Consider the following 27,689-nt stretch of genomic DNA (forward strand, 5'->3'; position numbering starts at 1 on the left):
TGTGCCTGGCATTGCCTCTCCAGCATGTCCAGCTTCCTTCTGGTGGGGGAACAGGGATGCCGGTCCCAGGTGAAACCCTGCTTGTGTCAGCTCCCCAAAAGGGCCCTGAGGAGTCTTTGCTGCCTGGGCAATCCCCAGTGGAGGAGAAGGGTTGGCCTCCAGGGCTCCCTGGAATTAAACCTCCACATTGATGGGTTGCCTTCTCCTGTCTCTCTGCTCTTCTCCTTTAGGATTTCGAGCCTTTCCTTGCTGGTGCTCTTCCTCCTGAGTTCTCAAGGTGGTCCCCATCTTCTTCTCCTCATCCCGCTGCGTGTCCCAGGCCTGCCACTGCTGCTGTGCTGTGTCCCCAGAGCTGGGGCCCTCGGCTGCCGGTGTCCCCTTGGGAAACGAAGGCTTGGAGCAATGGGAGCATCTGCTGTGAGGTGAGTGAGGGGAATCAGAGCCCACAGCCCTTGCCCAGATTGCTCAAATCTCCATGGACCCTGAGGGAAAGCTGTCCCTGAAGGCTCTGGAAGGGTGCAGGAGCCCAGTCCCAAGCCTCTTGGATCGATACCTGTGCTGGTAATGATGCCTGAAGAGGCCTCCTAGAAACAGAGACTAGACAGGAGTAAGGCAATAAAAGTAGGTATTTATGTGAAAGACCTTCAAAGGTACCCCTGGGGAGCCAGAGCCTTTTGCCAAGATGGACCCCAAGATGGACGACAGCTCACGAGTTCTTCACACTTTCATAGGTTTGGTTCATTTGCATATCAGGGTTAATTCTCCAATTAAAGCTTCAGTGTAATGATGTAATTCCCCTCAGCTTACCCCCCTGTAGTGGTTTGGTCCAAAATACTCATTACTGTTTATCTGCTGTGAGATAAGAATTAGGAGAAATGCAAAGCAGGCACCAAACTTGAAAGAATATAAAGAAGTTTATTAACAGACCTAAAAGAGGGAAAAAAAAATTATACCACCTTCAGAACTCTCCTCCTCCTCCCCACCTTCCTCCCTTCTCCCACTGACAATGTAAAAAGACAACCCTTGAGATGTTCAGTCTGTTTACCACTGCCATAATAACCTTGTTCAGTCCATTTAGGAAGAGAAGTCTCTTCTTGCTCATGCTATGAAAACATTATCATAGCGAGACAGCCGCCCACTTCCAAATATTGTTCAGTCCATTCAGGAAGAGGAGTCTCTCTGCCTGCGTGTGAGTCCTTTCCCCCGACTTGCAGCTTTTCCCGCAACTGCTTTTGAGGGTCCACTCTTGAAGTTTTTTGGGGTACAATTTTAAGGTTGAGCCGTTCAGAAACAAAAACAGAGGCCCTTCTCCTTCCCTGGGAGCAAAGGGTCTTCATCATCTTCATCTTTAGGACTATCTCTGGGAGCATCTCTAGGAACTGAGGTTTTCTCCTTTCCCGTTTGGAGCAAAAGTCCTCATCTGGTTCATCTCTCCCTGTCCAAACTTCTCATGAAATTACAGCTGCGTCAGCATCTGCCTATCTCAGCGCAGGTGCTTTTGCTTACGAGTTGAACACTCCACCCCCCATATCTTCATGGAATTACAACGGGATACTCTGATATATCATAGCTTCACAACAGAATTTCAGCTTTAAGCATCTCCTCTCTCTCTTCCCTCAGGTTTTCAGCTCTTCACAGCAGTAAAAGGGTTAATCTCACCTCGGCCTTGCAGCTTTGCAGCTGGAATGTTGAATTTTTCTTATCGCAGTGGAGAGGGGGGAGAGCCGAGCCGCTCCGGCTGCCCACGGCAAGGCAGTGGGAGGGGTTCCATGACTGGAACAGGTCCATTGACTCCAAGATGGCCGTGGCCCGGCCTGGCCTGGCCCAAGCAGGGCCTGGGTGGGCCCGCTGACCCCCACACGGGGCCTGCAGCCACCTGTCCCAGAGCCGGAAACGAGAGAGAGCTTGGGGGGGGAGTTTGCCTATTCTTAAATGTGGATCACAGAGGTGGTCACAACTTTAAGTGGCTTAGAGAATTGTCCATATTCAAACTGGCCAGCTGATAGGTTCTATCGGTTCCCAGAGGAAACTGTAAGCACCCCTTAGCAAGGACATCCCTTCCGGGACTATGTTTGCTAACCTATGACACCCCCCTTAGAGGCTCTTTGGTTTATACTTTTTGGGCCTAGGATGGTCTGGGTGTCCTTAGGGAGCAGGCCTGGAGAGACTTTGTTATGTCTATCTGGCATGAGAGAGCAGGCTACAAGAAACTTCAGAGTTGCACACTAAGCAATATAGTGATTTGAAAAATATAAAAGTTAAAACCTAAGGCATCAGTAAGAGTGCTGTGGCCTTGGTGGGCCGAAAGCTGAATGCACAGGAAGGTTTTGTGCATGGAGTGAATTTCTCCAGTATCCAACTGATCTGAGACTGGTACAGTGCTCAGGCTTTGTGACAGTGTCAAAAACTCCAAAGATTTAATGGCAGGTGTCCAGGGAGGGTACCAGCTTCGTTAGGGTGAGTATCGTGGTATCATGGAATGGCCTGAGTTCAAAGGTGTTTTGCCAGTGGGCAGGGTCAGCACAAAAGACACAAACACCAACTTAAGGAATGAGTGTAGTTTACTGTAATGCAAAACGGCAAAGAATCAAAAAAAGATGAGCTCAGCAAATCACCTGTCCCGCTTTAAAAGGACAAGTGTCTGCCAGTTAAGGCAGGAACCTTCCTGGAATGGAAAAGATGACGTCCTCCCTCCAAATCATTACAACTTCAAAACTACGGGGCTTTCAGGCAAAGATATGGGAAAAGGAGAAACAATTCCTTACTAGCATATATATAACAAGACAAACCAACAACAACAGCAGCAAAAACAAACAAACCAGAAACCCAGTAACAGCCTTTTCCAGCCGGTCAAGCTCTTTCCCCTTTGGTGTAGTTATGACCACAACTGGCGGGGGCGCTGGTGGTGCCAGGCCATGGCTGCAGTTCCGCTCACGGCCGGCAGGGGCGATGGTGGTGCCAGGCCATGGCTGCAGTTCCGCTCACGGCCGGCAGGGGCGATGGTGGTGCCAGGCCATGGCTGCAGTTCCGCTCACGGCCAGCAGGGGCGATGGTGGTGCCAGGCCATGGCTGCAGTTCCGCTCACGGCCGGCAGGGGCGATGGTGGCGCCAGGCCATGGCTGCAGTTCCGCTCACGGCCGGCAGGGGCGATGGTGGTGCCAGGCCATGGCTGCAGTTCCGCTCACGGCCGGCAGGGGCGATGGTGGCTCCCGGCTGGGCAGGGCAGGGGCGATGGTTCCTCCACGCCTGCAGGGGGCGCTGTGGCGCGAGCTCAGCTGCCTCTCCACACGGCAATGGCGGCTCAGGGGAGAGGGGAAAGAGGGGAAATGGCTCCTCTTGCAAAACTCACAGGGAGCAGCCGGTCTCAGTGCCACTCCAGGTGGCAAGCTGGACTGTAGCAGTAACCTTGCAGCAGAGGCAAGCAGATCCATGGCGACGAAAGTGTAGCAATAACCCCAGAGCAGCGGCAGACAACAGCTGGGGGCCAGGTGGACCCAGGAAGAGAGAGAAAGTGGAGGGGGGAGTGTTTTGGGTTTTCCCCTGGCTCTCATGTGTCCTGTGTGATATTCTGGCAACGGCAGCAGCAGCCGGGCTGCCGTGCACAGCCGGGAGATGCTTCCTCTGGAGAGAGGAAGGAGGTGGAGGGCCTGGGTTTCCCCTGAGGCACCCAAGCAGATTTTGAGGGTCCCTCCCAAGCAAGGTTGGGTGTTGGAAGGTCCCAGCTGAATGGCTGCTCTTGCGAGCAGAGGCTCCTCCACGGTAAGGAGAAGCAGTGAAGGAAGACTCTGCAGTAGCAGCGAATGGAGTGGGCAGCAGCAGTCCAGCATGTTGCCTCTCGGAGGCGTAGCGACCTGGTTCAGGAATGGCACGACGACCACCTCAGGTCGTCCGGACCATCAGCTCACAGACACCAATGTGGTGGACGGCAAATGGCCTTTATTCATGGGTTACACAGGGTTAAATAACCTGGGTTTGCCGCGTCACTTCCTTCTGCTCACGTATTACCTGTAGAGGGGAGGGGTTCTACCTGTCCCGCACAACGCGATATCTTCCGAACGCCTGTCCCTAATCACCTACACCAGCACCAAAATCACACCCGTCTGCCCTCCGAGCTGGGCAAGGTGTCCCTCCCCCAGCTGAGAGACTGCTGCAACTGCACCTCTTTCCCCCTCCCTCCCAAAACCATTTCCGTGTAATTCCAAGAGACATCTTTTGTCTCTTAAGTACTGTCCATTTGTCATCTCAGGGGCAACAAATGGGAAGAAAATTCCCCGAGAGGAAAAAAAAACGCCAAAAAGCCGAATCCCCAATACCACCCAATCATTACTACCAAAGACTGCTTGTAGTGGTTAAGAAAGATACATCAGCAGTTAACCTAAGACTTTACCATCATCCAGATCCACACATCGGCCCCTGTGAGAGCAAGGGAGTGGAAAGCCACTCCCAGTGTGAGAAACGAAGCCCACTCCTCTTTTTGGGGTTTTATAAATTTAATGAGGGACAATAGGGGATAAAGGTCACTTAAAGCAAAAACTACAGCACACAAAACCAACATGGCTCATAGCCAGAGGCACGCAAACTTACACAAACTTCCTGTTTATATGCTTTATTTAACATTATACATATTAATAAACCACCATGCATATACATAATTTTTCTAAGAACTAATTTGCATTTTCTTATAAGGGATTAACATAGTTCATTCCCTGATCCACAATTTTGGAGTATGTGTAATGTAATCATGAGGATCTTTGGGGGTCTTCTTTGATGAAGGCTCAAGGTCTTCCTCGCATCTGAATTTTTCAACTTTGTCTTCGGAGCATGTGCAGTTATGGTGTTCTAGGTCTCTCCGGATCTAACTGGTTTAAATTCTCCATTTTGTGGCTAATTGACTTTACATTTGCCAGCTTCTCATCAGTGCATCCTGCTGCTTCCCAGTATAGCTATACTTGTCTATTTTTGAGATTATTCACCTGGTGAGTTTCCGTTTATTTAAGCATTAAGCGATTAGTTAACCATATACTAGCTATTACATCGTATAGAAAGTTATGATTCAGATTATAAAGGTATAGAAAGTTATGATTCAGGTTATATTGATATCTTATAACTCAAGCTATATAAGCATCTTGTAACTTTGACCCCGGTTATAATGTTAGTTAATACCTGCATAGCAAAGTTATTCTTAACATACTTGCACATAGTATTTCCTAACATATTCTGATAGATAATATTTCTTACATTTTCCTACCTGTGAAAGCCAATGCTATAATAGCTGTTTATCACACCAGTAACTGGGAATTACTGCGGTGCTTCCACCCAGAGACAGTAAGGCTTTGGACTAAGCTGTGAGAGCACCCAGTGTTTATAGTGTTGAAAAAACAAGCTGACATCACATCTAGTGCAGGAACATCTGGTTTTATTCTCCTTCTGGGTTCCTCCCAAAGCCTGATCAGGGCTCAAGGGGGAACCAAGGGAGTTGACTTTGATCCTACAGCCCCAAACAAGGCCAGATGTCTGATTTCATGGCCTTGTCCTATTTCTAAATACAGAAAGGTAAATACATGTTTTGCTAATGAACGGTTACATAGATTGTATTGCTAATGATACTTTGTTAATGAGTGGATACTGTTGCCTTTTTCCCAACCTGGAAATGAAACTTGAGATAATTTTAATGAAGAGGTAATATAAGAGTGGATCTTTATTTGAAGGCCTTCGGGGCAGTTATGGAAAGATGTCCACAAAAGCCCATCCCCACAGCTCATCCCTGTTTCAGGATTCTTCCATGTAATAGCAAAGAGTCCTTGGTCTTTCTTATTCACAGGGATGCAGGAGAAGGTCTTTTTAAAATTTAATTAAGTAAACCATCCTAAACTATCTGTTATTCTTCTCCTTTTGCAAAATTCCAATGGATCCTTCTTAGGAGAGTTTGGCAAATAGAGAAACTGATAAATCAACCAGTGTTTTTCCAATTCATATTTTAAAGGTTAGAAGAAAGGTCTCATTTTTCCTGCCCCTCTGGCACTAATAGCTCTTATAGTATCTTGGCTCAGTTTCCATTCTAAGGTGTTTGTTAACACAGGACTCTGCTTAACTATAGCCTGTTTTAAGGGAGCCTGAAAAACGGTTTCTTGTTCTTTGGACCTGGCGTTTTCCCTTCTGAGTGCCTAACAGCGTAGACAAAGAGCGCTCATTGCCCGCCACATGGACCGGGGATGGATGCGTGGTGTGGGCACACCCACCTGGGAACACCTTTGGCACGTGGGGTGCCCTGCGCCCCATCTTGCCCATGCTGGGCCCGTGCCACTGCTCACAGTGGCTTCTGGGTATCTCCAAACAAAACTCGTTACTGTGAAAACTGCGATAGCCATTCCGGCTTACAAAGGTGACATCAGCTTTCCTGACCGACTCAACTCTTGTTTTTCCCCTGCCTTCCGCAGCAGCAGAATCGGTGTCGCCCCGGGGGATGACACTTCCACCCACAGATTTCATGCTCCCGGCCCCCTCCAGGCCGGCATGGGTGGGGCCCAGGGGTTGTGGGCGAGTCAGGCCACGTCTGCGTGGCGGTGGCCCCCCCATGCTGGAGCAGGGACGAAGCGGTGCAGTGAAGTTCTGGGCCGTTTCCCGAGACCGCTCCCCCACCCCATCTCCCGGCCGTTACCAGGGCAATGGCAGGAGCTACCTTGGCCCCTCTCAGAGCGCCTGGTCCCCCCACCTGTCACAGGGGGGCGTGGCCTCCCCGCTGGTGGAGTCGTCTCCTGGGAGTCTGGGAGCTGCCCCCGCCCTAAAATCCGGGAAAAAACTTTCCACAGATGGAACATAGGAAGTGGGGGCGCCTTCCTCCTCCCTTGCAATGGCGTGAGCCCAGCCTTTCTTGGCCACTCCATTAAACCTGTAGGAATTGGGGGCCCTTCCCCTGTGTAAGAAATGAAGGTCACAATCTTGATAGTCTAAAGAATTTTATTAAACACCAAACCAATAACGTACATAACCAAATAGTACAGACGACTGGAAACCACTGCAGCAGTCTGCCTGGCACAAAGCAAAGTGCGGTGCTGGGTGCATACCTGTGAACAGATGCGGCCAGAGGCACACCCGCAGTCTGAGGGTGATACATTTTATACCCCAAACCCCGCCCTTAGACCACCCATTCCTGCGCCCACTAAAGTCTTTGGGATTGGCTCGTTGATGTCTTGGGTATCTTGACTGGCTCATTCTTGTTGGATCACTGTCTAGGGTCTTCCTGTTGTTCATCATTCATCGAATGCTGTTCTTTGTTTTATCCCTTTATGTTAATTTGGCATTGAACGCCCATCTCTTATATTACTTCATCGGTTTCTAGAAAGCTCTACATTCATTCCTGTGAGGTGATAATAGCAACTAATTTTTGACAATCGAAAAATTAAACATTGACCCTTTCAACTTAGTATCAAAGAGCAAGCAATTAAAATTAACTATAACAACCAAGTCAACTAATAACTTTAAACAGACTATCACAATTATAATCAATTCTTACGCTCCAATTCTTACCTGCCAATCAATTCTTTATTGAATGTGAAAGCCACATCCCTAAAATTCATTTATAACACCCTGCCTCCTGCCATGGAGTGGGCCAGGCTCCTCCCGGCTGCTCCATGCCCAGGCGTCCCAGGCCAACTCTCAATTCAAAACCCGTGTGTGTTAAACACAAAATAAACTTTTGCATTGTAATTTGCTTTTCTCCACCAATGAACAATCTCAGCTGATGGCAAACACACACACACACGCACGCCCTGCCTCCCCGCAGCTGATCTGGGGCAGGTTGGAAAAGTGGTGATACAAAGAAACTTTGAGAAACAGCTCCAAAAAACAAATTCCCCACTGCCACGCTGGGTTTTTCCTGGGATTGCTTGTAATTAATGACCTTACACGGATACAAAATACATACACAATACACAAAAGTACAAACTACATACTACCCAATGAAAAGAGCTAACTTTATATTACCTCCTGAGGGATCTTGAAACCAGGGGGTCTCAACCCTAGGTCATGGCAGAGAATTCTTAAGATTGCTGGCAGGAAAGAATTCCTTGCAGGATGTTTCCGATTCAGAGGAAGGGTACCAGGTTCCCCTGTCCCATCTGGGGTGCCAGAATAGCTGTTGCCTTTTTCCCAACCTGGAAATGAAACTTGAGATAATTTTAGTGAGGAGGTAATATAAGAGTGGATCTTTATTTGAAGGCCTTCAGGGGCAGTTATGGAACGATGTCCACAAAAGCCCACCCCCACAGGGATGAGTACATTTTTATAGGTTTTAGGAAATTAATATAATTGATAAAAAGCACCAATTAGGAGGACAAGTAGTGATGCAATTCCCCCCCAGGTCAAGCCCCTTCTCTGGAGTCCCTCCCTCAGCACTAGCTGTGCTCTGTCCATGAAATGTATCTCGAAGAGTTGTTCTCAATCTTGGTAGCCAGGAAGAACCAAGATAGCACCGGGGCCCTGTACCTCCTGAGGCTTGGAGCCCTGGAATTTGTTTTGTCTTTCTGCCTAGGGAAAGGCCATGGAAACTTACTGGGAAAACTAGCCACTAATACAATAGGCTACAGAGCTACAAATATATGTGCAAAGAATACAGAGAACATAGGAAAAAAAGGCAAAACCCAAACAGCATCAATAAATACAACATTTGGTTTGGAGGTTCATCTAGAGGTCAACTTTGGCTCAGGACCTGCTGTTCAGGCCTTAGTACTCCAGAAGGGACATACAGGGATCCTGGGAGAGGCAGGATTGCAAGATTTATTGCAATACCAGAAGCTCACATCAGCTGGATTTCCTTGATCATTTCCATGGGTTAATCTGTCATGAAAGTGTTGTGAAAGGTAATTCAGTGTGACGAGCAGGACTTTCCCCTCCTGAGCCCATGCTGGCTGTGACCTATGACTGCCTTGTCCTTCAGGGGTTTTTCAGTCAAAAGTGACCAGCACTGATGGACCCCAGCACCTTCCAGAACTGTTTCCCAGGGGGCCTCTGTAACTCGCTCCCTGAGTATCATAGGGGGTCAAATGCTAGTCAGTACCAGTTTGCCGTGGCCTTCCTAGAGAGAGCATCCTGCAAAGAACCACTCTTCCAGGGGCGATGGCAGGCCTCCCTGGACAGCAGGTGATTTCAGCAAGTGTAGCAGCTTCTCTGCTACAAGTGATTCCAGCTCTCGTGATTCAGCTCTTTGTGAAATCACTCAAGGTGGACTCAGGGACAGCCCTCCACACCTGCGCAGCCTGAAGTCTGCTCTCCTCATATCCAGGGTTGAAAACTTGCTGGCACTTTTCCTCCTGTCAGCAGAGATTTTAAACTCGGTGGCTCTGTGGTGGCTGTGGCCGAGATGGCCACCAATGGGCACTTGCCTGATGAGACCCTCTGTGGTAACAAGCAGCAGATCACAGAGGGCACCTCTCTGAGTTGGCTCCCAAAGTCTCCAGTCTGTCCTGATGGGCCACCAGGATGCCCCAGGCACTGCTGTGGGCAGGGGCAAGGTGGATTTTTCTCCTGCACTGCACTGGGCCCCTGGGTGTGCCAGGAAGCAGCTCCTGGGAACAGGCGAGTGTGGGGCGAGGGAGGGGCTGCGCGCTGGCAGCTGCAGCAGGAGCACAGGTCAGAGCTCGTGTGGCCGTGCCGGGTGTGGGGACAGCGTGTCTGGGGAGCGTAGGGTGCCCGTGGGGGGAGTGTGTGAGCGCTGCCTGCAGGTGCTGGGAGCAGCAGGCTGGGCCAGCCAGCGAGCAGGGCAGCCGTGGGGCTGGGCAGAGGGTGCAGGATGCAGGCAGGGCTGTTGGATGGGCAGAGGGGCTGTGCCAGTGCTCGAGGGAGCCAGGAATGCCCCCGGCTGTCTGCACTTGTGAATTGAGGAGTCCTGCTGGGAGGATGGGGGTGATGGTGAAGGCAGCATCTTGCCTAGGGCAGGGTGTGTGGCTGAGTGACTCTGTGTGTGTGACTGTGTGTGTGTGTCTGTGTGTGTGTCTGTGTGCGTTTCTGTGTGTGTGTGTGTCTGTGTGTGTGTGCGTCTGTGTTGTCTGTGGGATACACACTCAGCTTCAGGGTTGATCCTGCAAACAGGAAAGCAACAGGCACATCCAGTGTGCTGGGAAGGAGACCCTGGCTCTTGTGCCATCGCAGGCTGGGCTCCAGCAGCCGGGTGGGAGCAATCCCCAGGGCCGCAGCTGCTGCAGAGCCTCTGCCAGGAGGCTGGGGCCTCTGACAACACAGCTTAGGGACAGTCTCTTTTCTTCCTCCACAGCCATGGCTTCGCAGGAGGACACGCAAGAGGGGGATGCCAAGGCACAGCTGGCAAAGGCATTTCAGAAGGAAGGACTGGATGCTGGATACTGGGTGCCCAAGGTGTTGCAGAATCTGGGAATCGAGTGTAGAGAAGCCCTGCAACATCTGGAATATAAAGACTACCTCAAGCTGGAGTGTGCAGCACGGCACCCCTGGGAGAAAAAGGCACTCCAGAAACTCCTGAAAATAAAAGATGACAAAACAACCACTGAAGAGGTGCAGAAGGAGCACTTGGAGAAGACAAAGCAGAGACAAGAAGTGGCCGAACAAGCCCTAAATGATCTGACAGAAATGCTCAAGAGCCGCAGCCACAGCCAGGATGCTCTGAGGGAGAAAGCAGAGACTCTGTGGAAAGCCATGGAAATTCCAAAAGAGTTCTGGCCATCGCCAAAGAAGCCCTTGGCGGATACGCTGGAGAGCATCCACAAGCAGCTGGAGCAGCAGGAGTTGTCAGCAGGCAGGACGGAGCACATCCCCGACACGGAGGTGCTGAGCCGCGCGTCAGGGGGACTGGCCCTGCAGGGCATCTACAGAACCAGCAGACCTGAAGATGTGCTGGCAAAGCGAGAGCAGCTCCTCAGGGTTCCTGAGGGATTCCAGCTCTCTGGTCCGGAGCAAGGATCGCTGCTTGAGAGGAAGGAGTTCTCCTCCTCTGCGGCAGAATCCAATTTCACCAAGTCCATGGAGCAGCTGGGGTTCAGCATCAGCGTTTCTGCCAAAGCCGTCTTCTGGAGGGTTCTTCTGCAAGGAAGTGTAGATCACAGCAGCTCCTCACAGTCACAGAACATCCACCAGTCCCACTCTGAGCAGAGCTACTTTTGTACCACCATGTACCAGTACATCCCTGTGGCCTCCTGCTACTTCCAAAGGCATCAGCTTCGCCTCTCGGATGCGGCTCTGCAGGAACTGCAAGACATGGAGCAGCTTTTGAGCTTCACTCAAGAAGACACGGCCCCCATGGTGAGTAGGTGTGAGATGTTCTTCAACAGGTTTGGGTCCCACATAAACCAGGGTCCCCTCCACTTTGGGGGGATATTCTGGTGGAAGGCGTCTACAGAAGGATTCCGAGCCGAGCAGCAGGAAGAGATGAAGCAACAAACCTCTGAAGCTCTGAACAGCCTTGTCAGGAAGAGCTTCGGCAACTTCGTGGCCAGTGCTGCGGGGGCCCTGGATACTTGCAAATCCACCTTACAAGCTTCTGTCCAGGGAGAAGCCAGAGAGAGTTCCCACACAGCGATTCAGCTCTGCATGGTCAACACAGGGGGCCCACCAGACACAGCTTCTCTTCCTCAGTGGAAAACGGGGCTCGTGTCTGATAACACAACGTGGTGCGTTATCGACCGCGGCTTTGAGCTGATCCCAGTGTGGGATGTTATCCGGTGCAATCACAGCAGGGATTTTAAGTCCGTCAGTCAGATGAGCAGAGCCCTCAGGGCTGCGTACAAAGCGCTGACAAATCAGAGCATCGGCACCACTTTTGGAGAGGAACTGGACAGTGCAGTGCAAGAGGCCAGAGATTTCATGGCCACTGTGAAGAGCTGGGAGGTGACGGTGGATGAAAGGAAGCTGCTCATGCTGATGGAGCTAAAAGAGGGTCTGCATGCAAAAACCAAGAACCCCAGTGTGTGGATCAATGTGTGCCTGTCGGACAAAGGCCTGCAGGACTTCCTGGTGAACACCGTGCGCAGTTGCCAGGAGTCACCTCCAGAAAACACCACCTCGATCAAGGTAATGTTGAGGAGCCTCCTGGATCCTCATATCTACTCTGTCAAGGACTTCCCTGAGGCTTCCTTCATTATGCAGTGGATCTTCCAGACTGAGCAGCAGCTTCCCAGACCTCCCAAAGTCTCTGAGCTGGAAGAGCTCATCAAAACACTGCAGCAAATGAGGGAGCACATCCATGCTGTCACCTATGCACCAGGAAGCTCTGCTTCTGCTGTTCATGAAGCAAAGATAGAAGCCACCCTGACCACCAGCCTCGCCATTTATTCCTTGCTCCAGTCTCTCCAGGAACGGGCTGAGAAGGACATGGAACTGTTGGTGCTCTTGATTGCGACCAGCACAGGGTACGACGTGGAAAGCAGCACTTTCCCACACCTCCTTGGACACCCAGAAATTCAGTACATGGCCAAGGAAATGGAAGCGGCACATGAGGAGTACGTGAACCTGAAGGAGCAAGATGCCGACAGAGCTGAGGCCTCCCTTCTGCTGACGGGTCTGAGTGTGACACCCGAAAGTCAAGAGCTGTCCCCTGAGCAGAAGAGGGAGCGTTTAGTTTTCATGGAAGATCACATGCAAGGCTTGTGGTCCACACGGATCAAGAATCTCCTCCAAAAGCACAGTGGAGGCAAAGACTGGGAGAGGCTGGAACAGGACTTGCATTCCTTGATCAGAGGGTGTTTGAATGGGAAATGGGATGAACAGAGGATGCAGAACATACTCAGAGACATGGAAGACACTTTTCCAACACCTGAGCTCCCCAGTCAGTCCCAGTTCAAGTCAGACGGCAGCGAATCCCAAGCAAATGAAGCCATTGCAAACCAGGAATTCCTCCAGTTGCTCAAGCGCCTTGGACTCGAAAGTCACTATCCAAGAAAAATGGGGATGGGAAATTTCCGCACCATCTGCAAGACATCTCTGCAGGACAGCCAGCCCAGCAAGGACAAGGAACTGCCATTTTACTTCTTGCAAAAGCTGCTCACAGTGGATTACCAGGTCAGGTACCTGACTTGCTGGAATAAGAACAATACAGGACTTGCACCCGTGCCACAAATGACAGAGCAAGAGGACGAACCTTCAGATTCCTTTGAAAACTTTCTTGATGATTTGAAGGAAGCAGTCCCTGAACCTGGAAGCAGGGACAGCCGTGTGCACCCCATGGACCTGCAGATGGCCATTTTCCATTGTGCTGATGACTTCCTGAGAGAGACCCTTGCAACCAAGCTGGCGTTCTGCCAACTGGCGCTGCCTCTGCTGGTGCCCAACCCGTGCACTTCACAGATCGAGTTCCCGCTCTACGCCCTCAGCCAAATCCAAAGGAGCTGGAAAGAGACAGACAAGTCAGGAAAGCAGGCCAGAACAAAGAGTTACAACAACAAACTCATCTTTCAGGCACAGACACCCATTGTGTCCTTCATCCGCATTGGCAGCTCGGCCTCCTCTTCCAAGTCTCAGCTCCTGAACGCTCTGCTGAGCAAACGCAAACACGACACTTTCTTCCACCGCCACTGCAGAGGCAGCACCAGAGAGCGTTTGCTGATGGAAGGGGTGGTGGAGATCACCTGGTACTGCCCCCGTGGAAGCCCTGATGACACCTTTGAGTGCTGCGTGGCTTTCTGTAACCTGCATGGAGATGCCAGGGATCACGGAGCACAGCTGCAGTTCCTGCAGGAGATATCTGCTGTCAACGTGGCTCTCGTATCCGATTCAGAGCACATGGACAACAGGGGGAAAAAGCTTTTGCAGGGCCTGTGGCAGTCACAAAGGCCTTTGGTTTGTCTTCTCACGGAAAAAGAGAATGTTGCAGCTGGACAAGCCAGCAAAAACATAAAAATAGGGATCCAGAACAGAAACGAAGCAGAACTGGCCGTCCAGCTGACTGAAACAATCCAGAATCTCCTGGAAAGGTCTCATCCACGTTTCAGCCTGGAGGCCTGTCTGGACAAAGCGCGCCAGCACAGATTCGTAGTGGATGCAGATCAACCTGCATGTTTGACAGCCAAAGCAAAGGCAAAGAAGCTGGTGGAGCTTCTGAAGAAAGAGAAGCTGTCTGAGATCAAATCCCAGCTCCTGCCCCTTCAAGGAAAACTGTGGTACCAGTGGTGCAAAAAGGACAAAGAGCTCACTCGCTTACAGGAGAAAGGAAACAAGAGCATTGAGCATCATCGCAGCCAAATTGAAATTGAGAAGGCAGAACTAAGAAGAAAGCAACTTGAACAAGCTTTCCCCCTTAACCCGCTGATGAAATCATTCCTTGGCTTTCTCCAGGCCCAGCCAGCAGATACCAAGAAATACTTCCTGCACTGGATGAAGGTCTTTATGGATGAGCTGTCCTGTGGTCGCCTTGAAGAACTGAGGAGAGACTATCACGAGTTATGGTCTGAAATACGGACAGCAAAGAAAAACCAGGAAAAAAACAGTGAGAACACTGAATTGATGAATAAGCTGGATGCTCTCTCTGATGAAATCAACGATTCATCCATTGGCCTGGAGCATGTCTTGAGAGAGGTGGGGCAGATTTATGAAGCTCTGGAAGTAATGAACTCCAAGAATGAGAGTTTTGTCAAACTGCCGGAGATTGCAGCAGATCTGATGGTTTCGGGGTATCCCGTGGAGCTGATGGATGGGGATGCTTCTTACCTGCCCTTGCGCTGGGTGGGAGCAATCTTTGACAGCTTAATTGAGAGGCTGGGGGACAAACGAGTGTTTGTGCTCTCCGTGCTCGGCATCCAGAGCACAGGCAAGTCCACCCTGCTGAATGCCATGTTTGGTCTGCAGTTCAACGTCAGCGCGGGGAGATGCACCCGCGGAGCCTTTATGCAGCTCATCCCAGTGGGCGAGGAGCTGCAGCAAGACTTGGGCTTTGATTTTGTGCTGGTGGTGGACACAGAGGGACTTCGTGCCATGGAGATGGCCAATAAACACTCCCTGAACCATGACAACGAGCTGGCCACCTTTGTCATTGGCATTGGCAACTTGACTGTGATCAATATCTTTGGAGAAAATCCATCAGAAATGCAAGATGTTCTCCAGATCGCTGTGCAGGCTTTCCTGAGGATGAAGAAAGTCAATCTTTCCCCAAGCTGCCTCTTTGTCCACCAAAACGTGGGAGAAGCAACTGCCAAGGAGCAGAACATGGAAGGACAAAGGCGTTTGCAGGAAAAGCTGGATAAAATGACTGTGGTAGCTGCCCAGCAGGAATTCTGTGACATCTCCTCCTTCAGTGACGTCATCGGCTTTGATGTGAACACCCACATTCACTACTTTGCTCAGCTGTGGGAAGGAAACCCCCCAATGGCACCACCCAACCCCACCTACAGCCAGAACGTCCAGCAACTAAAGAGCAAAATCCTCCAGGCTGCCCAGAAGCAGTCGCAGCGCAGCATTTTGAGGCTCTCGAGCCTGAAAGTTCGTATTGGGGACCTCTGGAATGCGTTGCTGAATGAAAACTTTGTTTTCAGCTTCAAGAATTCCCTGGAGATTGCCGCGTACAGGAAACTGGAAAGCGCCTTTAGTCAGTGGACCTGGAGGCTGAGGAGTCACGTCTTAGACATGCAGATGAGACTGGACAACAAAATTCGGAATGGGGACTTGCAGAACGTCACCAGAGAATACCTTGAAGGGCAGGTGCAAGAGACAAGTGATGCCATTGAGAAAGAAGTGGAAAAGTATTTCAGGGAGGACAAAGACTGTGAGACACTGGTCCAGTGGAAACCAAACACAGAGCTGAAGCTGAAAGAACTAAAAGAGGCTCTTCTTCTTGAAACAAAAAAGAAATGTGAGAATCTTATTGAGCTACAGAAGGAGCAGAGTAAACTGGATGCAAGGAAGGTGCAATATGAAGCCGAGCTCCTGAGAAAGAGTAAGGAGTTGGCTGTGACTCTGAAAGGGAAGAGCCTCAGTGAGAGAGAACTGAGAGACAACTTTATTTTTGTCTGGAACAAGTGGATTGCCGAAGTTTCCTGTGTTGCTCCTCCCCTGGAACAGGTGGATATCGATGCAGAAATCGAAGATGTCCTTCTAGAGCACTTTAAGGAACCGGGTTTACATGCCAGGATCACATCATTTCCCAAAGGCAGAGGATTTTCTTTTGACATGGAGAAACACGTCATGAAAAAAAAGCATTTTGGTGTCATTACTAGGAGGGTTTCCAATGCTGATGTGATCAACTTGCAGCACATCACAGACAGCATCATAGCGTGTGTGAGAGCAAACATTGATAAGAAGGAACAGGAGAAACGGGATTACAGTCGAAATTTTATTCATGAAATACTCAATGAAGTACAGGAAGGTGTGAACTCCGTACCCAGCAATGCAAAATGTACTTTTAACAGGGAGTACAGCATAGATTTGTCTCTGTATCTGTGCAGAATGGCAGCAGAAAGGTTTAAAGTCATGCATGAAGCGTTCCAAAAGGCAAATGACCCAGTCGTGTACCTGAACAGCAAGAGAGAGAATTTCTTCCAATGTTTCCAGATTTCCTGCCAAGGAGCCACTTCTATCACAACTTTTGCTGTTTTCCTTTGTGACAAGATTGAACCAGCTCTTCACCGGGCGGTCTATGAGAGGACGGCTAAAGCCATTGCTGAGGACATGCAGGGCAAATTCCCAGATTTCCAGGGCAACAGAGCCAATCTGGAAGTCTCCATCCTGAGATACCTGGCAGAACAAGAAAATTTTGAGTATTTCAAAGATTACCTTAATTGCCCAAACCAGTTATTTCAGAGTTACACTGAGACACGAGTTAGGAGTTACTGTTTAGATGGGAACAGGAGGCTGGAAAAGTTTTTAGATTCCTCCCTTAATCTTCTCTATGGAAACATCCTGAAAGCTGTTTCTTTATCAACCAAAATTGTCAATGACAGAAAAGACAGAGAAGACAAAGTCTCTCTTTGGCTGGATGAATTTTGCAGGGAACTGACAGAGGTGATCAACTTGCCCAGAAGTGACCTGAAGGGCATTGAGCACCAGGAGGTCACAGACATTGAGTTCCTGAGCAGTGCCATGGCAGAAGCTCTGGATGATCTGAGGGACAGGCTCAGGAAAGAATTTGCTGATGCCGATATGAGCTCGTTTGCAAGGCAGCCTCACACCATCCTGGCAGAGCAGTTTTCGGGGTGCTGGGAGCAGTGTCCCTTCTGTGGGGCTGTTTGCACAAACACCATGCGGAATCACGATGGAGACCATCAGCTGGTCTTCCATCGCCCACGAGCTTTGGTGGGAACCAAGTGGAATGAGACGGACCACCTGGTCATTGATATTTGTTCCAGCCTTGTTTCAAGTGACTCCTTATTCAGAGTGGGTGACAGTGAATGGATAACCTACAAGAGATACCGGGATGCAGGACCCCGTTTCTCCACATGGAACATTCTTCCTGATTCATCCATGCAGGCGTACTGGAAATGGTTTGTGTCTCATTTCAGGACACAGCTGGAAGCTTTGTACAATGGGAAATTTCAGGGCAAAGGAGAAATCCCTGAGGCGTGGCAGAGAGTTACCAAGCAGGAAGCACTGTCCGAGCTGGACAAGAGTTAGGCCACGTCCATGGGAAGGAAGAACCACAACGGCTTTGCAGTTTAGAAGAACTTTGTACCAGGCTCTCCACAAAATGCAGTTACAACAATGACACTCTCAAGCCACACACAGCCAATGGTATCTAATTGCTCCCAAATTTGGTGAAATAAGGTGTGTTACTGCAGCCATCGCTCAGCAACTCCCTCGCTTCATGATAAAGCCAGAATGCTTTTGCCTCCTTGCCATAAACACTTCCCTCTGCATTGTCCTAGAGTCAAACCAAACTCCTTCCCTGGGCCGATCGGCCTTGTGGCCAAGCCTGATCCCAAGGGCCAGTGTTGCAAAATGGTTAGAGGATCAGGGACATGGATTATTGATAAAACCAAATCAATAACAGAACTGTACAAAGCAAAGGCCTTCAAGCAAAGGCCTGCATGAGAAAAAGCCTCCATGAGGAATGCCTGCGTGAGAAACAGGCCTGAGAAACAAAAAGGGAGTTTTAAAGAGGAACAGTCCTGTGCTGAAAAGATCTACTGACCATGAGAAGGGAGGAAGGTTTTTGATCTCTCAAGACAAAACATAAAGCTTGCCAAATGTAGTCTTTTATCGAACCCAATTATGTAGAAGTAAGAATGCGCTTTTGTAAGCTTAAACCAATCAAGAACTGATAAGCTTGTACTCAATACTATATAAGTGCCTCTGTATTGCTAATAAACGAAGCTTGCTCTACCAATCACATTGATTGTCTGCATGGCTTCCCCCACCCGAAGTCAGCATTTGGCACCCGAACAGGGACTGGGACTTCGTTTTCTTGACTAAGGTGGGGGACCGATGTGGCACCGATAAGCAGCAATCGGAGGGCAGAAGATCAGCAGCTGCAGGCAAGCGTCTGATCCGTGCCTGGACTGACCTGACACAGGGGTCCGCCGTATCGGCTGACTAGGGCAAACCTGGGAAAAGGCTGCACAAATCCTGTCGACAGGGATTGCGGTAAGACACAGATGCGGTAGGACGCAAATATGGAAACAGAGGTGACCCTTGATTTATTTTTACGCTTTTTAGAAAAGCGGGGAGTTAAAGAAGTAAACCTTTGTAAGGAACTAGCTGATCCAAGATGGTTTAAAATGAAAGCTAAAGAAGCAAAAGCTCTTGGGTTAATCTGGAGAGCAGTAACTGGCACTCTCACAGAGATGAAAACAGAGAGGGCAGTGGCCACAGCTGCCATAGAGGCTTTAGAGAGTGGCAGCACTGGGTGTGGCAGCTCCAGGAAAGGAACAGACGGGGGCCTTACGGAGCGGCGGCCAGAGACCGGGGCCGAGTCCGGGGCAGCACGGTCCTTGGGGCTGGCCGCGAGAAAACCGATTAAAAGCACAGCAGCACCCGTCTGCTCACTGCAGGAGCTGCTGAACTCAGCAGGGCAGGAAGTTACCCTTCCGGCGTCTGAGAGAGAAATGGCCGCAAATGCAGAAGCAGAGCCGCCCGATCCAGGGGGTGGGGCGCAGGCGGGCCAAGGAGACACAGGCAGTCCTGGTGTCTGACCGAAAGCGGCAGAGCAACGGAGCGGTCCTAAAGCCCAGCTGAAAGCGGCAGAGAGCAACCCCCCCCGCCGAACAGCGGAACGTCTGGATGCAAAGCAGCTTCTGTGGTTTCATCGCCTGCAGAGCCGGAGCCGGCCGGGGCTGCCGGGGGTCAGCCTCGGGAGGGGGAGAAGCACCAAGAAATGATGCAAGAAGTAATCAAAAAGCTTGCTGACTTATTTACATGAAGCATTCTGCAGTCTATCTTTACAGCAGATGTTCTGTGTCTGAATGATTGCATGAGCATCGCACAGTTGTTATTAACCCCTTCACAGTTCCTGCTCTGGGAACGAATGTGGAAACAGCTAGCACAAGAAGAAGCTAGCAAACATCAAAGTGACACACAAGACCCACTGTATGCATTCCAAGCTGACATGCTAACTGGCAGCGGAGCTTATGGGGGCCACAGTAACACAGCTGACCATGCCTGTAGTAATTCATCAGTTGTTACAGACTTTTGCCCACAAAGCCTTGTTGTCAGCAGCCTTAAAGGATGCAACTGAGCTCTCTGAAGAGCTCCAAGAGCAAATGTTCCAAATACTTGACTTTGAAAATGCTAATAGGCAAGCTAAGACAATTCTTGCTATGCTGCCCCAAGGAGCAGGTGTAGACGAGATGCTCGTACGTGCTGCCCGTTCAGAACAGTCATCTCAAACAACTGCCTTTACTGCAACACTGCAGAATGTCCTGCAACAACAGGGACAAGTCATCGCCACAGCACTGACCAGAGGGGTGCCCAGCAAGTGGTGCCGTGCAACGCATACAAGACCCCGAAGCGAGAAGGCACAGTCAGCATCAGCTCCTGAGGAAAGTGACGCCACTACTTCAACAGCTGGAACTCTGGGACCTCCGTCCCGAGAAGCCTTGGGACAGGCTGCAGACGTGGCTGAGTGAGGGAGCTGAGGACTTGCCAGATCCACCGCTCTCCATAGCAGGAGAAATGGCGAGACCCTGGGGCGAATGTAACAGCTGCCCTGGGTGGTTGCTAGTGACTTGTGGTGGGTGTCGGGGAACCCTCTCCAAAGGCAAAACTAAAAAGGAGAGTTACATAAATTTTTGGGTATAACACCAAACACAGAAGTAGAGTGAAAAATTGTTTTTTGACTGTCTTGAGACAAGAGCATTAGTGGACATTTTCAATCAGCTGTCCACCCATTTAGATCGAGTAAAGGCAGTGAATTTGGCTAGCATCTATATTTTTTACTTGTGCTTCAGCAGCCAGGGCTCACGCTATTCTGCATAAACTTGCTTGCTGGGAGAGGGATAAGTTAAACATAACTTTGCAAATGCTCGATGAGTTAAGCGTAGATGTTACTAGTGTTAGACATACAATATTACAAAATTAAGTAGCAATTAATTTTCTACTACTAGCTCACAGCCACGGCTGTGAAGAGTTCTAAGGTATGTGCTGTATGAATCTTTCTGACCACTCTGTCCTAATTTACAAGCAGATAAGTGAGTTACATTAATTAACCACACAATTACAGAAAGAAGACCGTCTCAGCTTAGAAAGATGGTTAAAGTCACTAAGTTTAAGACCATGGCTAGTTTCACTTGTGCAGCATTTGATTACTGTAAGACTAGTAATATTATTAATAATAGTGTGCTTACCTTGCCTATGCCAATGCTTGCAAAATATGATATACAAAGTTACTACATCTGTAGCCAATCAAATATTGCCTTTACAAAAAGAAAAAAGGGGAATTGTTGCAAAATGGTTAGAGGATCAGGGACATGGATTATTGATAAAACCAAATCAATAACAGAACTGTACAAAGCAAAGGCCTTCAAGCAAAGGCCTGCATGAGAAAAAGCCTCCATGAGGAATGCCTGCGTGAGAAACAGGCCTGAGAAACAAAAAGGGAGTTTTAAGGAGGTACAGTCCTGTGCTGAAAAGATCTACTGACCATGAGAAGGGAGGAAGGTTTTTGATCTCTCAAGACAAAACATAAAGCTTGCCAAATGTAGTCTTTTATCTAACCCAATTATGTAGAAGTAAGAATGCGCTTTTGTAAGCTTAAACCAATCAAGAACTGATAAGCTTGTACTCAATACTATGTAAGTGCCTCTGTATTGCTAATAAACGAAGTTTGTTCTACCAATCACATTGATTGTCTGCATGGCTTCCCCCACCCGAAGTCGGCAGGCCAGGGCAAGGGCAAGGCAGCGCTCAAAGCCCCCCTTGGATCCGCTGCTGTGAGACAGGAAGGGACTGCCCCAAAGGCAGTTTTCCTGCAGCAAGGAGGTGTCCTTCCTGGAGAAAGGGCTGTGAGGCCTGAGGGCAGCTCCACGCTGGCTGCAAGCTGGGCTGCTTGGCTTTTGGGCATCATCCTTGCCTCCCTCATTGCAGCCTCCTGCATCAGCTGAGGCCGTTCTCCCAGCAGGAGCTGTTGTGTCTCTGGGCTCAGGAAAGCAGGGACATGACAGCCCCATGGCTCAGGCAGTGCTTCCACTCCCTGGCTCGGAGGTGCTCCGTCTCTGTCCAGGGCAGCCGCTCCTGCTCAGCTGCCTGGAGCTGCTACCCTTCCCTTCAGCCCTCAGCCCTGGCAGGAGCTGCTCCTGCCCTTGGCCTCGCTGCTGAGCAAAAGCCTTTGGAATGCCCCATGTGGAGAATCCCATCTGCCAGCACCTTCCGCAGCGGCCCTCGGGGCAGTGCTGGTGCTGTCCAGGCAGGCTGGTGGCACCGAAGCTGTGCCCTGGAGAAGGTGGCACCATCTGGCACTGCCCCAGGGACGTGTGGGCAGTTTGGCTGTGCAGGTGCTGCAATGCCGCTGGCAATGCGAGGGCCAAGCCCTCCTGGAGAGCTGCTGAAGGGCTGCTTCAGCCTCATCCCCTGCAGGCTCTGCTAATAAAGGAGTTGATTTGGACCGTGCTACTCTGTGCCTCCTTTGTGTTCAGGGCAGCCCCAGCTGGGGGTGACTGGAGCTCTGCGTGGGGCAGACAGGCAGAGGACAGCGGGGTGGCACTGGGGGAGGGCGTGTGGCAGCAGAGGCTCTGCTCCTTTCAGGGTCTCTGCTCCAGGAGCAGCTTCACTGTCTGCAGGGACAGCAGAGAGGGCAGGAAGCCCCAAACCACAACAACATCCAGGGAAACCAGTGGGAGTGGCAGGTGCCAAGGGAGCCAGTGGTAGTGTGATAGATACACATTATAATATTGGCTTTCTACAAACATTAAAATGGACGCTATATGTATAAAGTAGCTCTGTTTTAAAGATGTAGTTTTATAACAATAACTTATGCCTTTATTTCTGTCATTAACTAAACTTAGACATAATAGTAAAATAGCTAATATAGTCATGCTTGTGGTAATTGAACTGTCTGGTTGGTTGGATAACATCCAACCACCGTGTGTTGAAGACCCCTGCTACTGACATGCCAACTCTCAGCAACTACCGTCTGCGGAAACCATGGACCAAAGCCCCCCCTGGAGGTGATAATAAAAACTGACTAAAGCCACAGCCAAGAGATGTGTGTGCTCTAAAAAGGTGGACCCAAGGAGGCGCCATGCTAAACAGCTCCTGGAACATGTAAACTAGTTTTGGTAAAAGTTTGAACATGCATAATTGATTATGAATATGCATTATGCTGATGCAATAGGACAGGTATGTAAAGGGTGTCTCCGCAATAACAGGGGTGTTCTTGGCTGAGCGCCAAAGCACCCAGTGCTGTGACTTTTGCTTTATTGTCTTTGTCCCCTCTTGTCCTTTATTGAACTTTTAAATCCTAACAGGAGACTGAACCTTGTTTTTCACATCTGGGGACTCATCCGGGATTAACACCTCGCCTCCAAGACCCTGGGAGATCCCGAGTAGGAGAGGCACGCCCCGCTGAGTTCAGCGGCCCGCTCTGTTTCTTCTGGTGTGAATCGGTGGTTGCAGGTTGACACCCCGTGGACAAGAAAGGGACAAATAAAGCAAAAGAAAGGGAAAAAGAGGCCCCCTAAGAAACCATGGCAGCTAGCTCCACAATTTTCGTGCACGAAGACCTGGACAAGAAAAAAAAGGATTGTAAGTATTTTCAGGGGGGAGGATACAGAGGTTGACTGGTGTGTGAATGAGACTTGGGCTGGTTACCCCAGACCTGCGAAGTGAGTGTGGAGTCTCTGAGAGCTGCGGTACCATCTTTTCGCGAGAAAAACGGCCAGCGAGGAGACAAAGCAAAAGATAAAAGGAGTGGGAGATCCCCCCCGGGGTAACTGGGACTGGGTCTCAGGGAGGGGTTGGACCCCTAGGAAAAGAGAGCAGAAAAAGGTTTTCCTAGCACAATCCCCTAGGAAACAGGGGACGAAAGTGAGGGTCCCCGATTCCAGAAATGTTGCTGGATTGAGGGTTGGAACACATAGGCTAGAAAAATTACTCTAGATGGGAAGTGTGGGAGAGAGAGAATCTGGGGTTGGCTAACAACATTTGAGATTTTACCATTTTATTTGCAAAATAATACCTGTGGGTGAATATTAACAAGTGATTTGAAAATCAAGATACCTTATTATTGTGTTGACTTGTTGTGAGTGAGAATGAGCGAGACATATTAAAGAAATAAAAGTGAGTGAATATGAATGAATGAAAGTATACATAATATAGATGGTTGATTTAAAGTTTGACTTTATTATCTGGAGGGAGGTGGATTATATTATATTATTATTTTATTAAAGAGGAAAGGTCTTCTGTGCTGTGAGGGGAGGGTGGTGTTTAAGCTGTCAGAGGGGTGGGTTAGAGCAGAAAACAGGGGCCAGGGATGAATAGATAAAATCCTGGGAAGATGGGACAAAGAACCAGTAAGTTGGGTTCAAGGAAAAAAGGGAGTAAAAAAGTGCCAGCAGATATACCTCAAGATAGTCCACTGGGAATTAAGTTAGCCAGCTGGGATAGTGACCCTTGTACAAAGGAAAAGGATAAAGATGATTCGGTATTGTATGCTAGAATGGACAAAGAAAGAAATAATTTCCGATCATGTCTATTGGCCTAGGTATGGGTCCTTTGAAGCCAAGCTTTGTCAAGCCTTAAATATATTTGTAAATTCAAAGGAACCGTTTGATCCGGAAGAAAAAGAATATGCCTCTTGTTGGACAAGAGACACAGAACCCCTGGGGTTAAAAGTTTTTAAAATATCAGAAACCCCAGAGACAGAGCAAGCAGAGGAAAAGAAAGAAAAGGGTTGGGACACCCTGGAAGCATTGCCACCCCCGTATCATACACAGGAGCCAGGCGCTCCTGTGCCAGCCACAGCCCCAGTTGCGCCAGGCGCTCCCGCACCAGCTGCAGACCCGATTGCGCTGGGTGCCCCCACCCCTGCCCCTGCCGTGGCTCCTCTCGTGCCCGGCCACCCCCGCTCCTGCCATGGTCCCGCTTCTGCCGGCTGACCTTGCCTCTGTCCCTTTGGTGGTTACAGCTCCACCACCGACTTCTGCCTTGGCAGTTCCGATGAGTCCCCTTCCCAGCGAAGGAGCACCATACCAAAATACTAGGAGAAGCTCAGTTAAAACTCAAAGACAGCTCAGTAATTCCTCTCCTGCCACTACTCCAAAACAAAGGAAAAGGGTTTCTTCTAAGGTTGTGATGACTGAGGAACAGAAAGGTTGGGATCAAGAAATCAGTTTATTCCCATTATGAGAAGTGCCGATGGGAGGGGTTCAAGGTGGGATGGGATTTGTAAATGCTCCTTTTAACTCTTCAGAAGTCAGAAATTTTAAAAAGGAAATTAAAGGGTTATTAGAAGATCCCATAGGTATAGCTGAACAATTAAACCAATTCTTAGGTCCCAATATTTTCACTTGGGAAGAAATGCAGTCAATAATGAATATTATATTTTCTCAAGAGTAGAGGCAGATGATTAGAGCTGCTGGAATGAGAATCTGGGAAAGAGAGAATCAACAAGGTCCACCTGGGGACCAGAAAATGCCAATAGCACCTCCTAACTGGAACCACAATGAAGAGGCAGGGCGAGGACATATGAATGATTATTGTAATCTGATAGTCAAAGGAATAAAAGAGGCAGCAAGGCTTTTGATGGGCAACAAGGGAAGGAGGAGACTCCAACTGATTGGTTAGAGAGGCTCCGAAAGAATATGAAACAATACTCTGGAACTGACCCTGAGGGCATAGCCAGGCAAGCTCTATTGAGAGTTGACTTTGTCACTCATGCCTGGCCAGATATTAGAAAAAAGCTGGAAAAGATAGAGGATTGGCGTGAGCGGGCATTAAATGAATTATTAAGAGAAGATCAAAAGGTTTAGGTACAGAGAGATGAAGAAAAAGCCAAAGCAGAAGCAAAAATCACGACAGCCACTATGCGAGAAAGTAACTCCCAGAGGAATCTGAAGCCCCCAAGTACCACTCCCAAACATTCAGGTTTCAGAGACAGGGAAAAGGGAAAAAACAGAACCCCAGCACGATCAAAATCTCAGGAGCAAATAAAAAATGCCTGTTTCTATTGTGGGGAAGAAGGACACTCTAAGAGGGAATGCCCTCATCGAAAAAAGAACCTGAAAATATTCCAAGAGATACACCCAGAAGAAAAATAGGGAGGCCATGGGCTCTATTTTCTGGGGGATAAATACCATCTGGAGCCTTTGGCAACTTTAAAAGTAGGCCCCCAAGAGGAGGTATTAGAATTTATAGTTGATACTGGGGCAGCGAGAACTTGTGTAGTAAATATTCCAAGAGGGTGTGATGTGAGTAATGACACTGTGAAGATAACAGGAGCAAAAGGAGAAGGGTTTGAAGTTCCTGTCATTAAAAATGTAGTAATTGAAGGGGAAACCAGAATAGGGATGGGAGATGTCTTGTTAGGTCCTGGAGCAGGTTGCAACTTACTGGGGAGAGACTTACAGGTACAATTAGGAATAGGGGTCATACCGGAAGAAGAGAAGATGACAGCTAAAGTGTTAAAACTTGGCCAGGAAGATGAGGGAAAGATTAACAAAGAATTTTGGGCTGGGGAAGGAAATAGGGGAGGATTGAATATTGGTCCCATAAGGGTCACGACTGAAAGAGAAAAATGTCCCATACGTGTGCGTCAGTACCCCATATCCTTAAAAGGAAGAGAAGGATTAAAGCCGGTAATAGAAGAATTGATAAAAGATGGGACATTGGAACCTCGTATGTCTCCTTGTAACACCCCTATTCTCCCAGTAAAAAAGTCTGATGGGACTCATAGATTAGTACAAGACTTACGGGAAGTTAACAAGAGAACTTGGACCCGTTACCCAGGGGTACCCAACCCCTGTACCCTTTTAAGTAAAGTCCCACCTCAGCATCAGTGATTTAGTGTAGTGGATCTTAAAGATGCTTTTTGGGCTTGCCTGTTGGCAGAGGATAGTCGAAACATTTTTGCCTTTGAATGGGAGGGTCCAAGTACTGGGACAGAGCAGCAACTAAGATGGACAAAATTACCACAGGGATTTATTGAGCCTCCAAATCTATTTGGGCAACCTTTCGAAGAAATACTGCAGACTTTCCCCACTCCTACTGGAATACAAATTATCCAATATGTGGATGATCTTTTGTTATCAGGAGAAGCTGAAGTTAGGGAGGCTAATATAAAACTATTGCATTTTCTTGGGGAAAAAGGATTAAGGGTATGAAAAGGGAAACTACAATTTGCAGAATCAGAAGTAAAGTATCTTGGTCGCTTAATAAGTAAAGGTAGCCGAAAGCTTAATCCTGAGAGGGTTGCAGGGATTTTGTTTCTTCCCACTCCTTCTTCAAAGAAGGAAGTTAGAACACTGCTTGGATTATTGGGATATTGTAGACCACGGACCGAAGGATATATGCAGGCAGTAAAATTTTTATATGAAAAATTGACAGAGGGAGACAATATAAAGTGGACCAGGGAATATGACAATAAATTAGAAGAATTGAAGTTGAAACTAGCCTCGGTACCAGCTTTGAGCTTACCCTCAAAAATTTCAGAGTCCTTCTGTAGATCTCTCTCTCCCCGTCCTTGCAGATGGGTCATGGTGGGACCACCTCCAGGGTGAAGACCTCAGTGGAAATTCCTCCCGATGTATTCTGATGTTGAAACAGTCCAGCAGAGAGAAAGGGAAAAAAACCAAAGTCCCAGGAAAACAAAGTTCAGCTCTCCATCTTTCTCTCCAGAGAAAAGGAGCTGAGAAACTGGCCAAAAAAAAGCAAGCAGTGCTTCCTCCCTGTCATGGGTTAGCAGAGCTACGGAAGTGATTCTCTTGCAAAGAGGTGCTTACAGCTTCCTCTATGACCTCACAGAACCTATCGACTGCCTAGTTTGAATATTGACAACTTTTAAAGCCACTTAAAGAGCTTGACATCCCTCTGTGGTCCATATTTAAGAATGAACAAACCCCGGGAAAGCTCTCTTGCTTCCAGCCTTGGGACAGGTAACTGGGGGGGGGCCTGCAGGCGGCCCAGCAGGGCTGGGCTGGGCCTTGCTGGGTCCAGCTGGGTCGGCCGTGGCACGGCCCTGTTCCATCTGCGGCCCCTCCCCAGCCCTGCTCTGTGCAGGCAGCCCCTGGTGCGGCCAGGGCTCGTCTGAGACCACTGCCCTGCTGCCCAGCAAAGATCATGTGACCAACAGCGATAAGCGAATTCCAGCTGCG

The 27,689-nt window shown here is 49.1% G+C and overlaps 1 protein-coding gene across 1 annotated transcript; it reads left to right on the forward strand.

The window, feature by feature from the left end:
- Nucleotides 1-366: 366 nt before the first annotated feature.
- Nucleotides 367-17,915, forward strand: LOC116441387 (interferon-induced very large GTPase 1-like). Its single transcript, XM_032103221.1, has 2 exons — nt 367-422; nt 10,268-17,915. Exon 2 carries the CDS (start codon nt 10,270-10,272, stop codon nt 17,560-17,562), a length of 7,293 nt encoding a protein of 2,430 aa, XP_031959112.1. The 5' UTR covers nt 367-422; nt 10,268-10,269; the 3' UTR covers nt 17,563-17,915.
- Nucleotides 17,916-27,689: the final 9,774 nt, after the last annotated feature.

This window comes from Corvus moneduloides, chromosome 3 (assembly GCF_009650955.1).
Source record: "Corvus moneduloides isolate bCorMon1 chromosome 3, bCorMon1.pri, whole genome shotgun sequence".
NCBI classification, from domain to species: domain Eukaryota; kingdom Metazoa; phylum Chordata; class Aves; order Passeriformes; family Corvidae; genus Corvus; species Corvus moneduloides.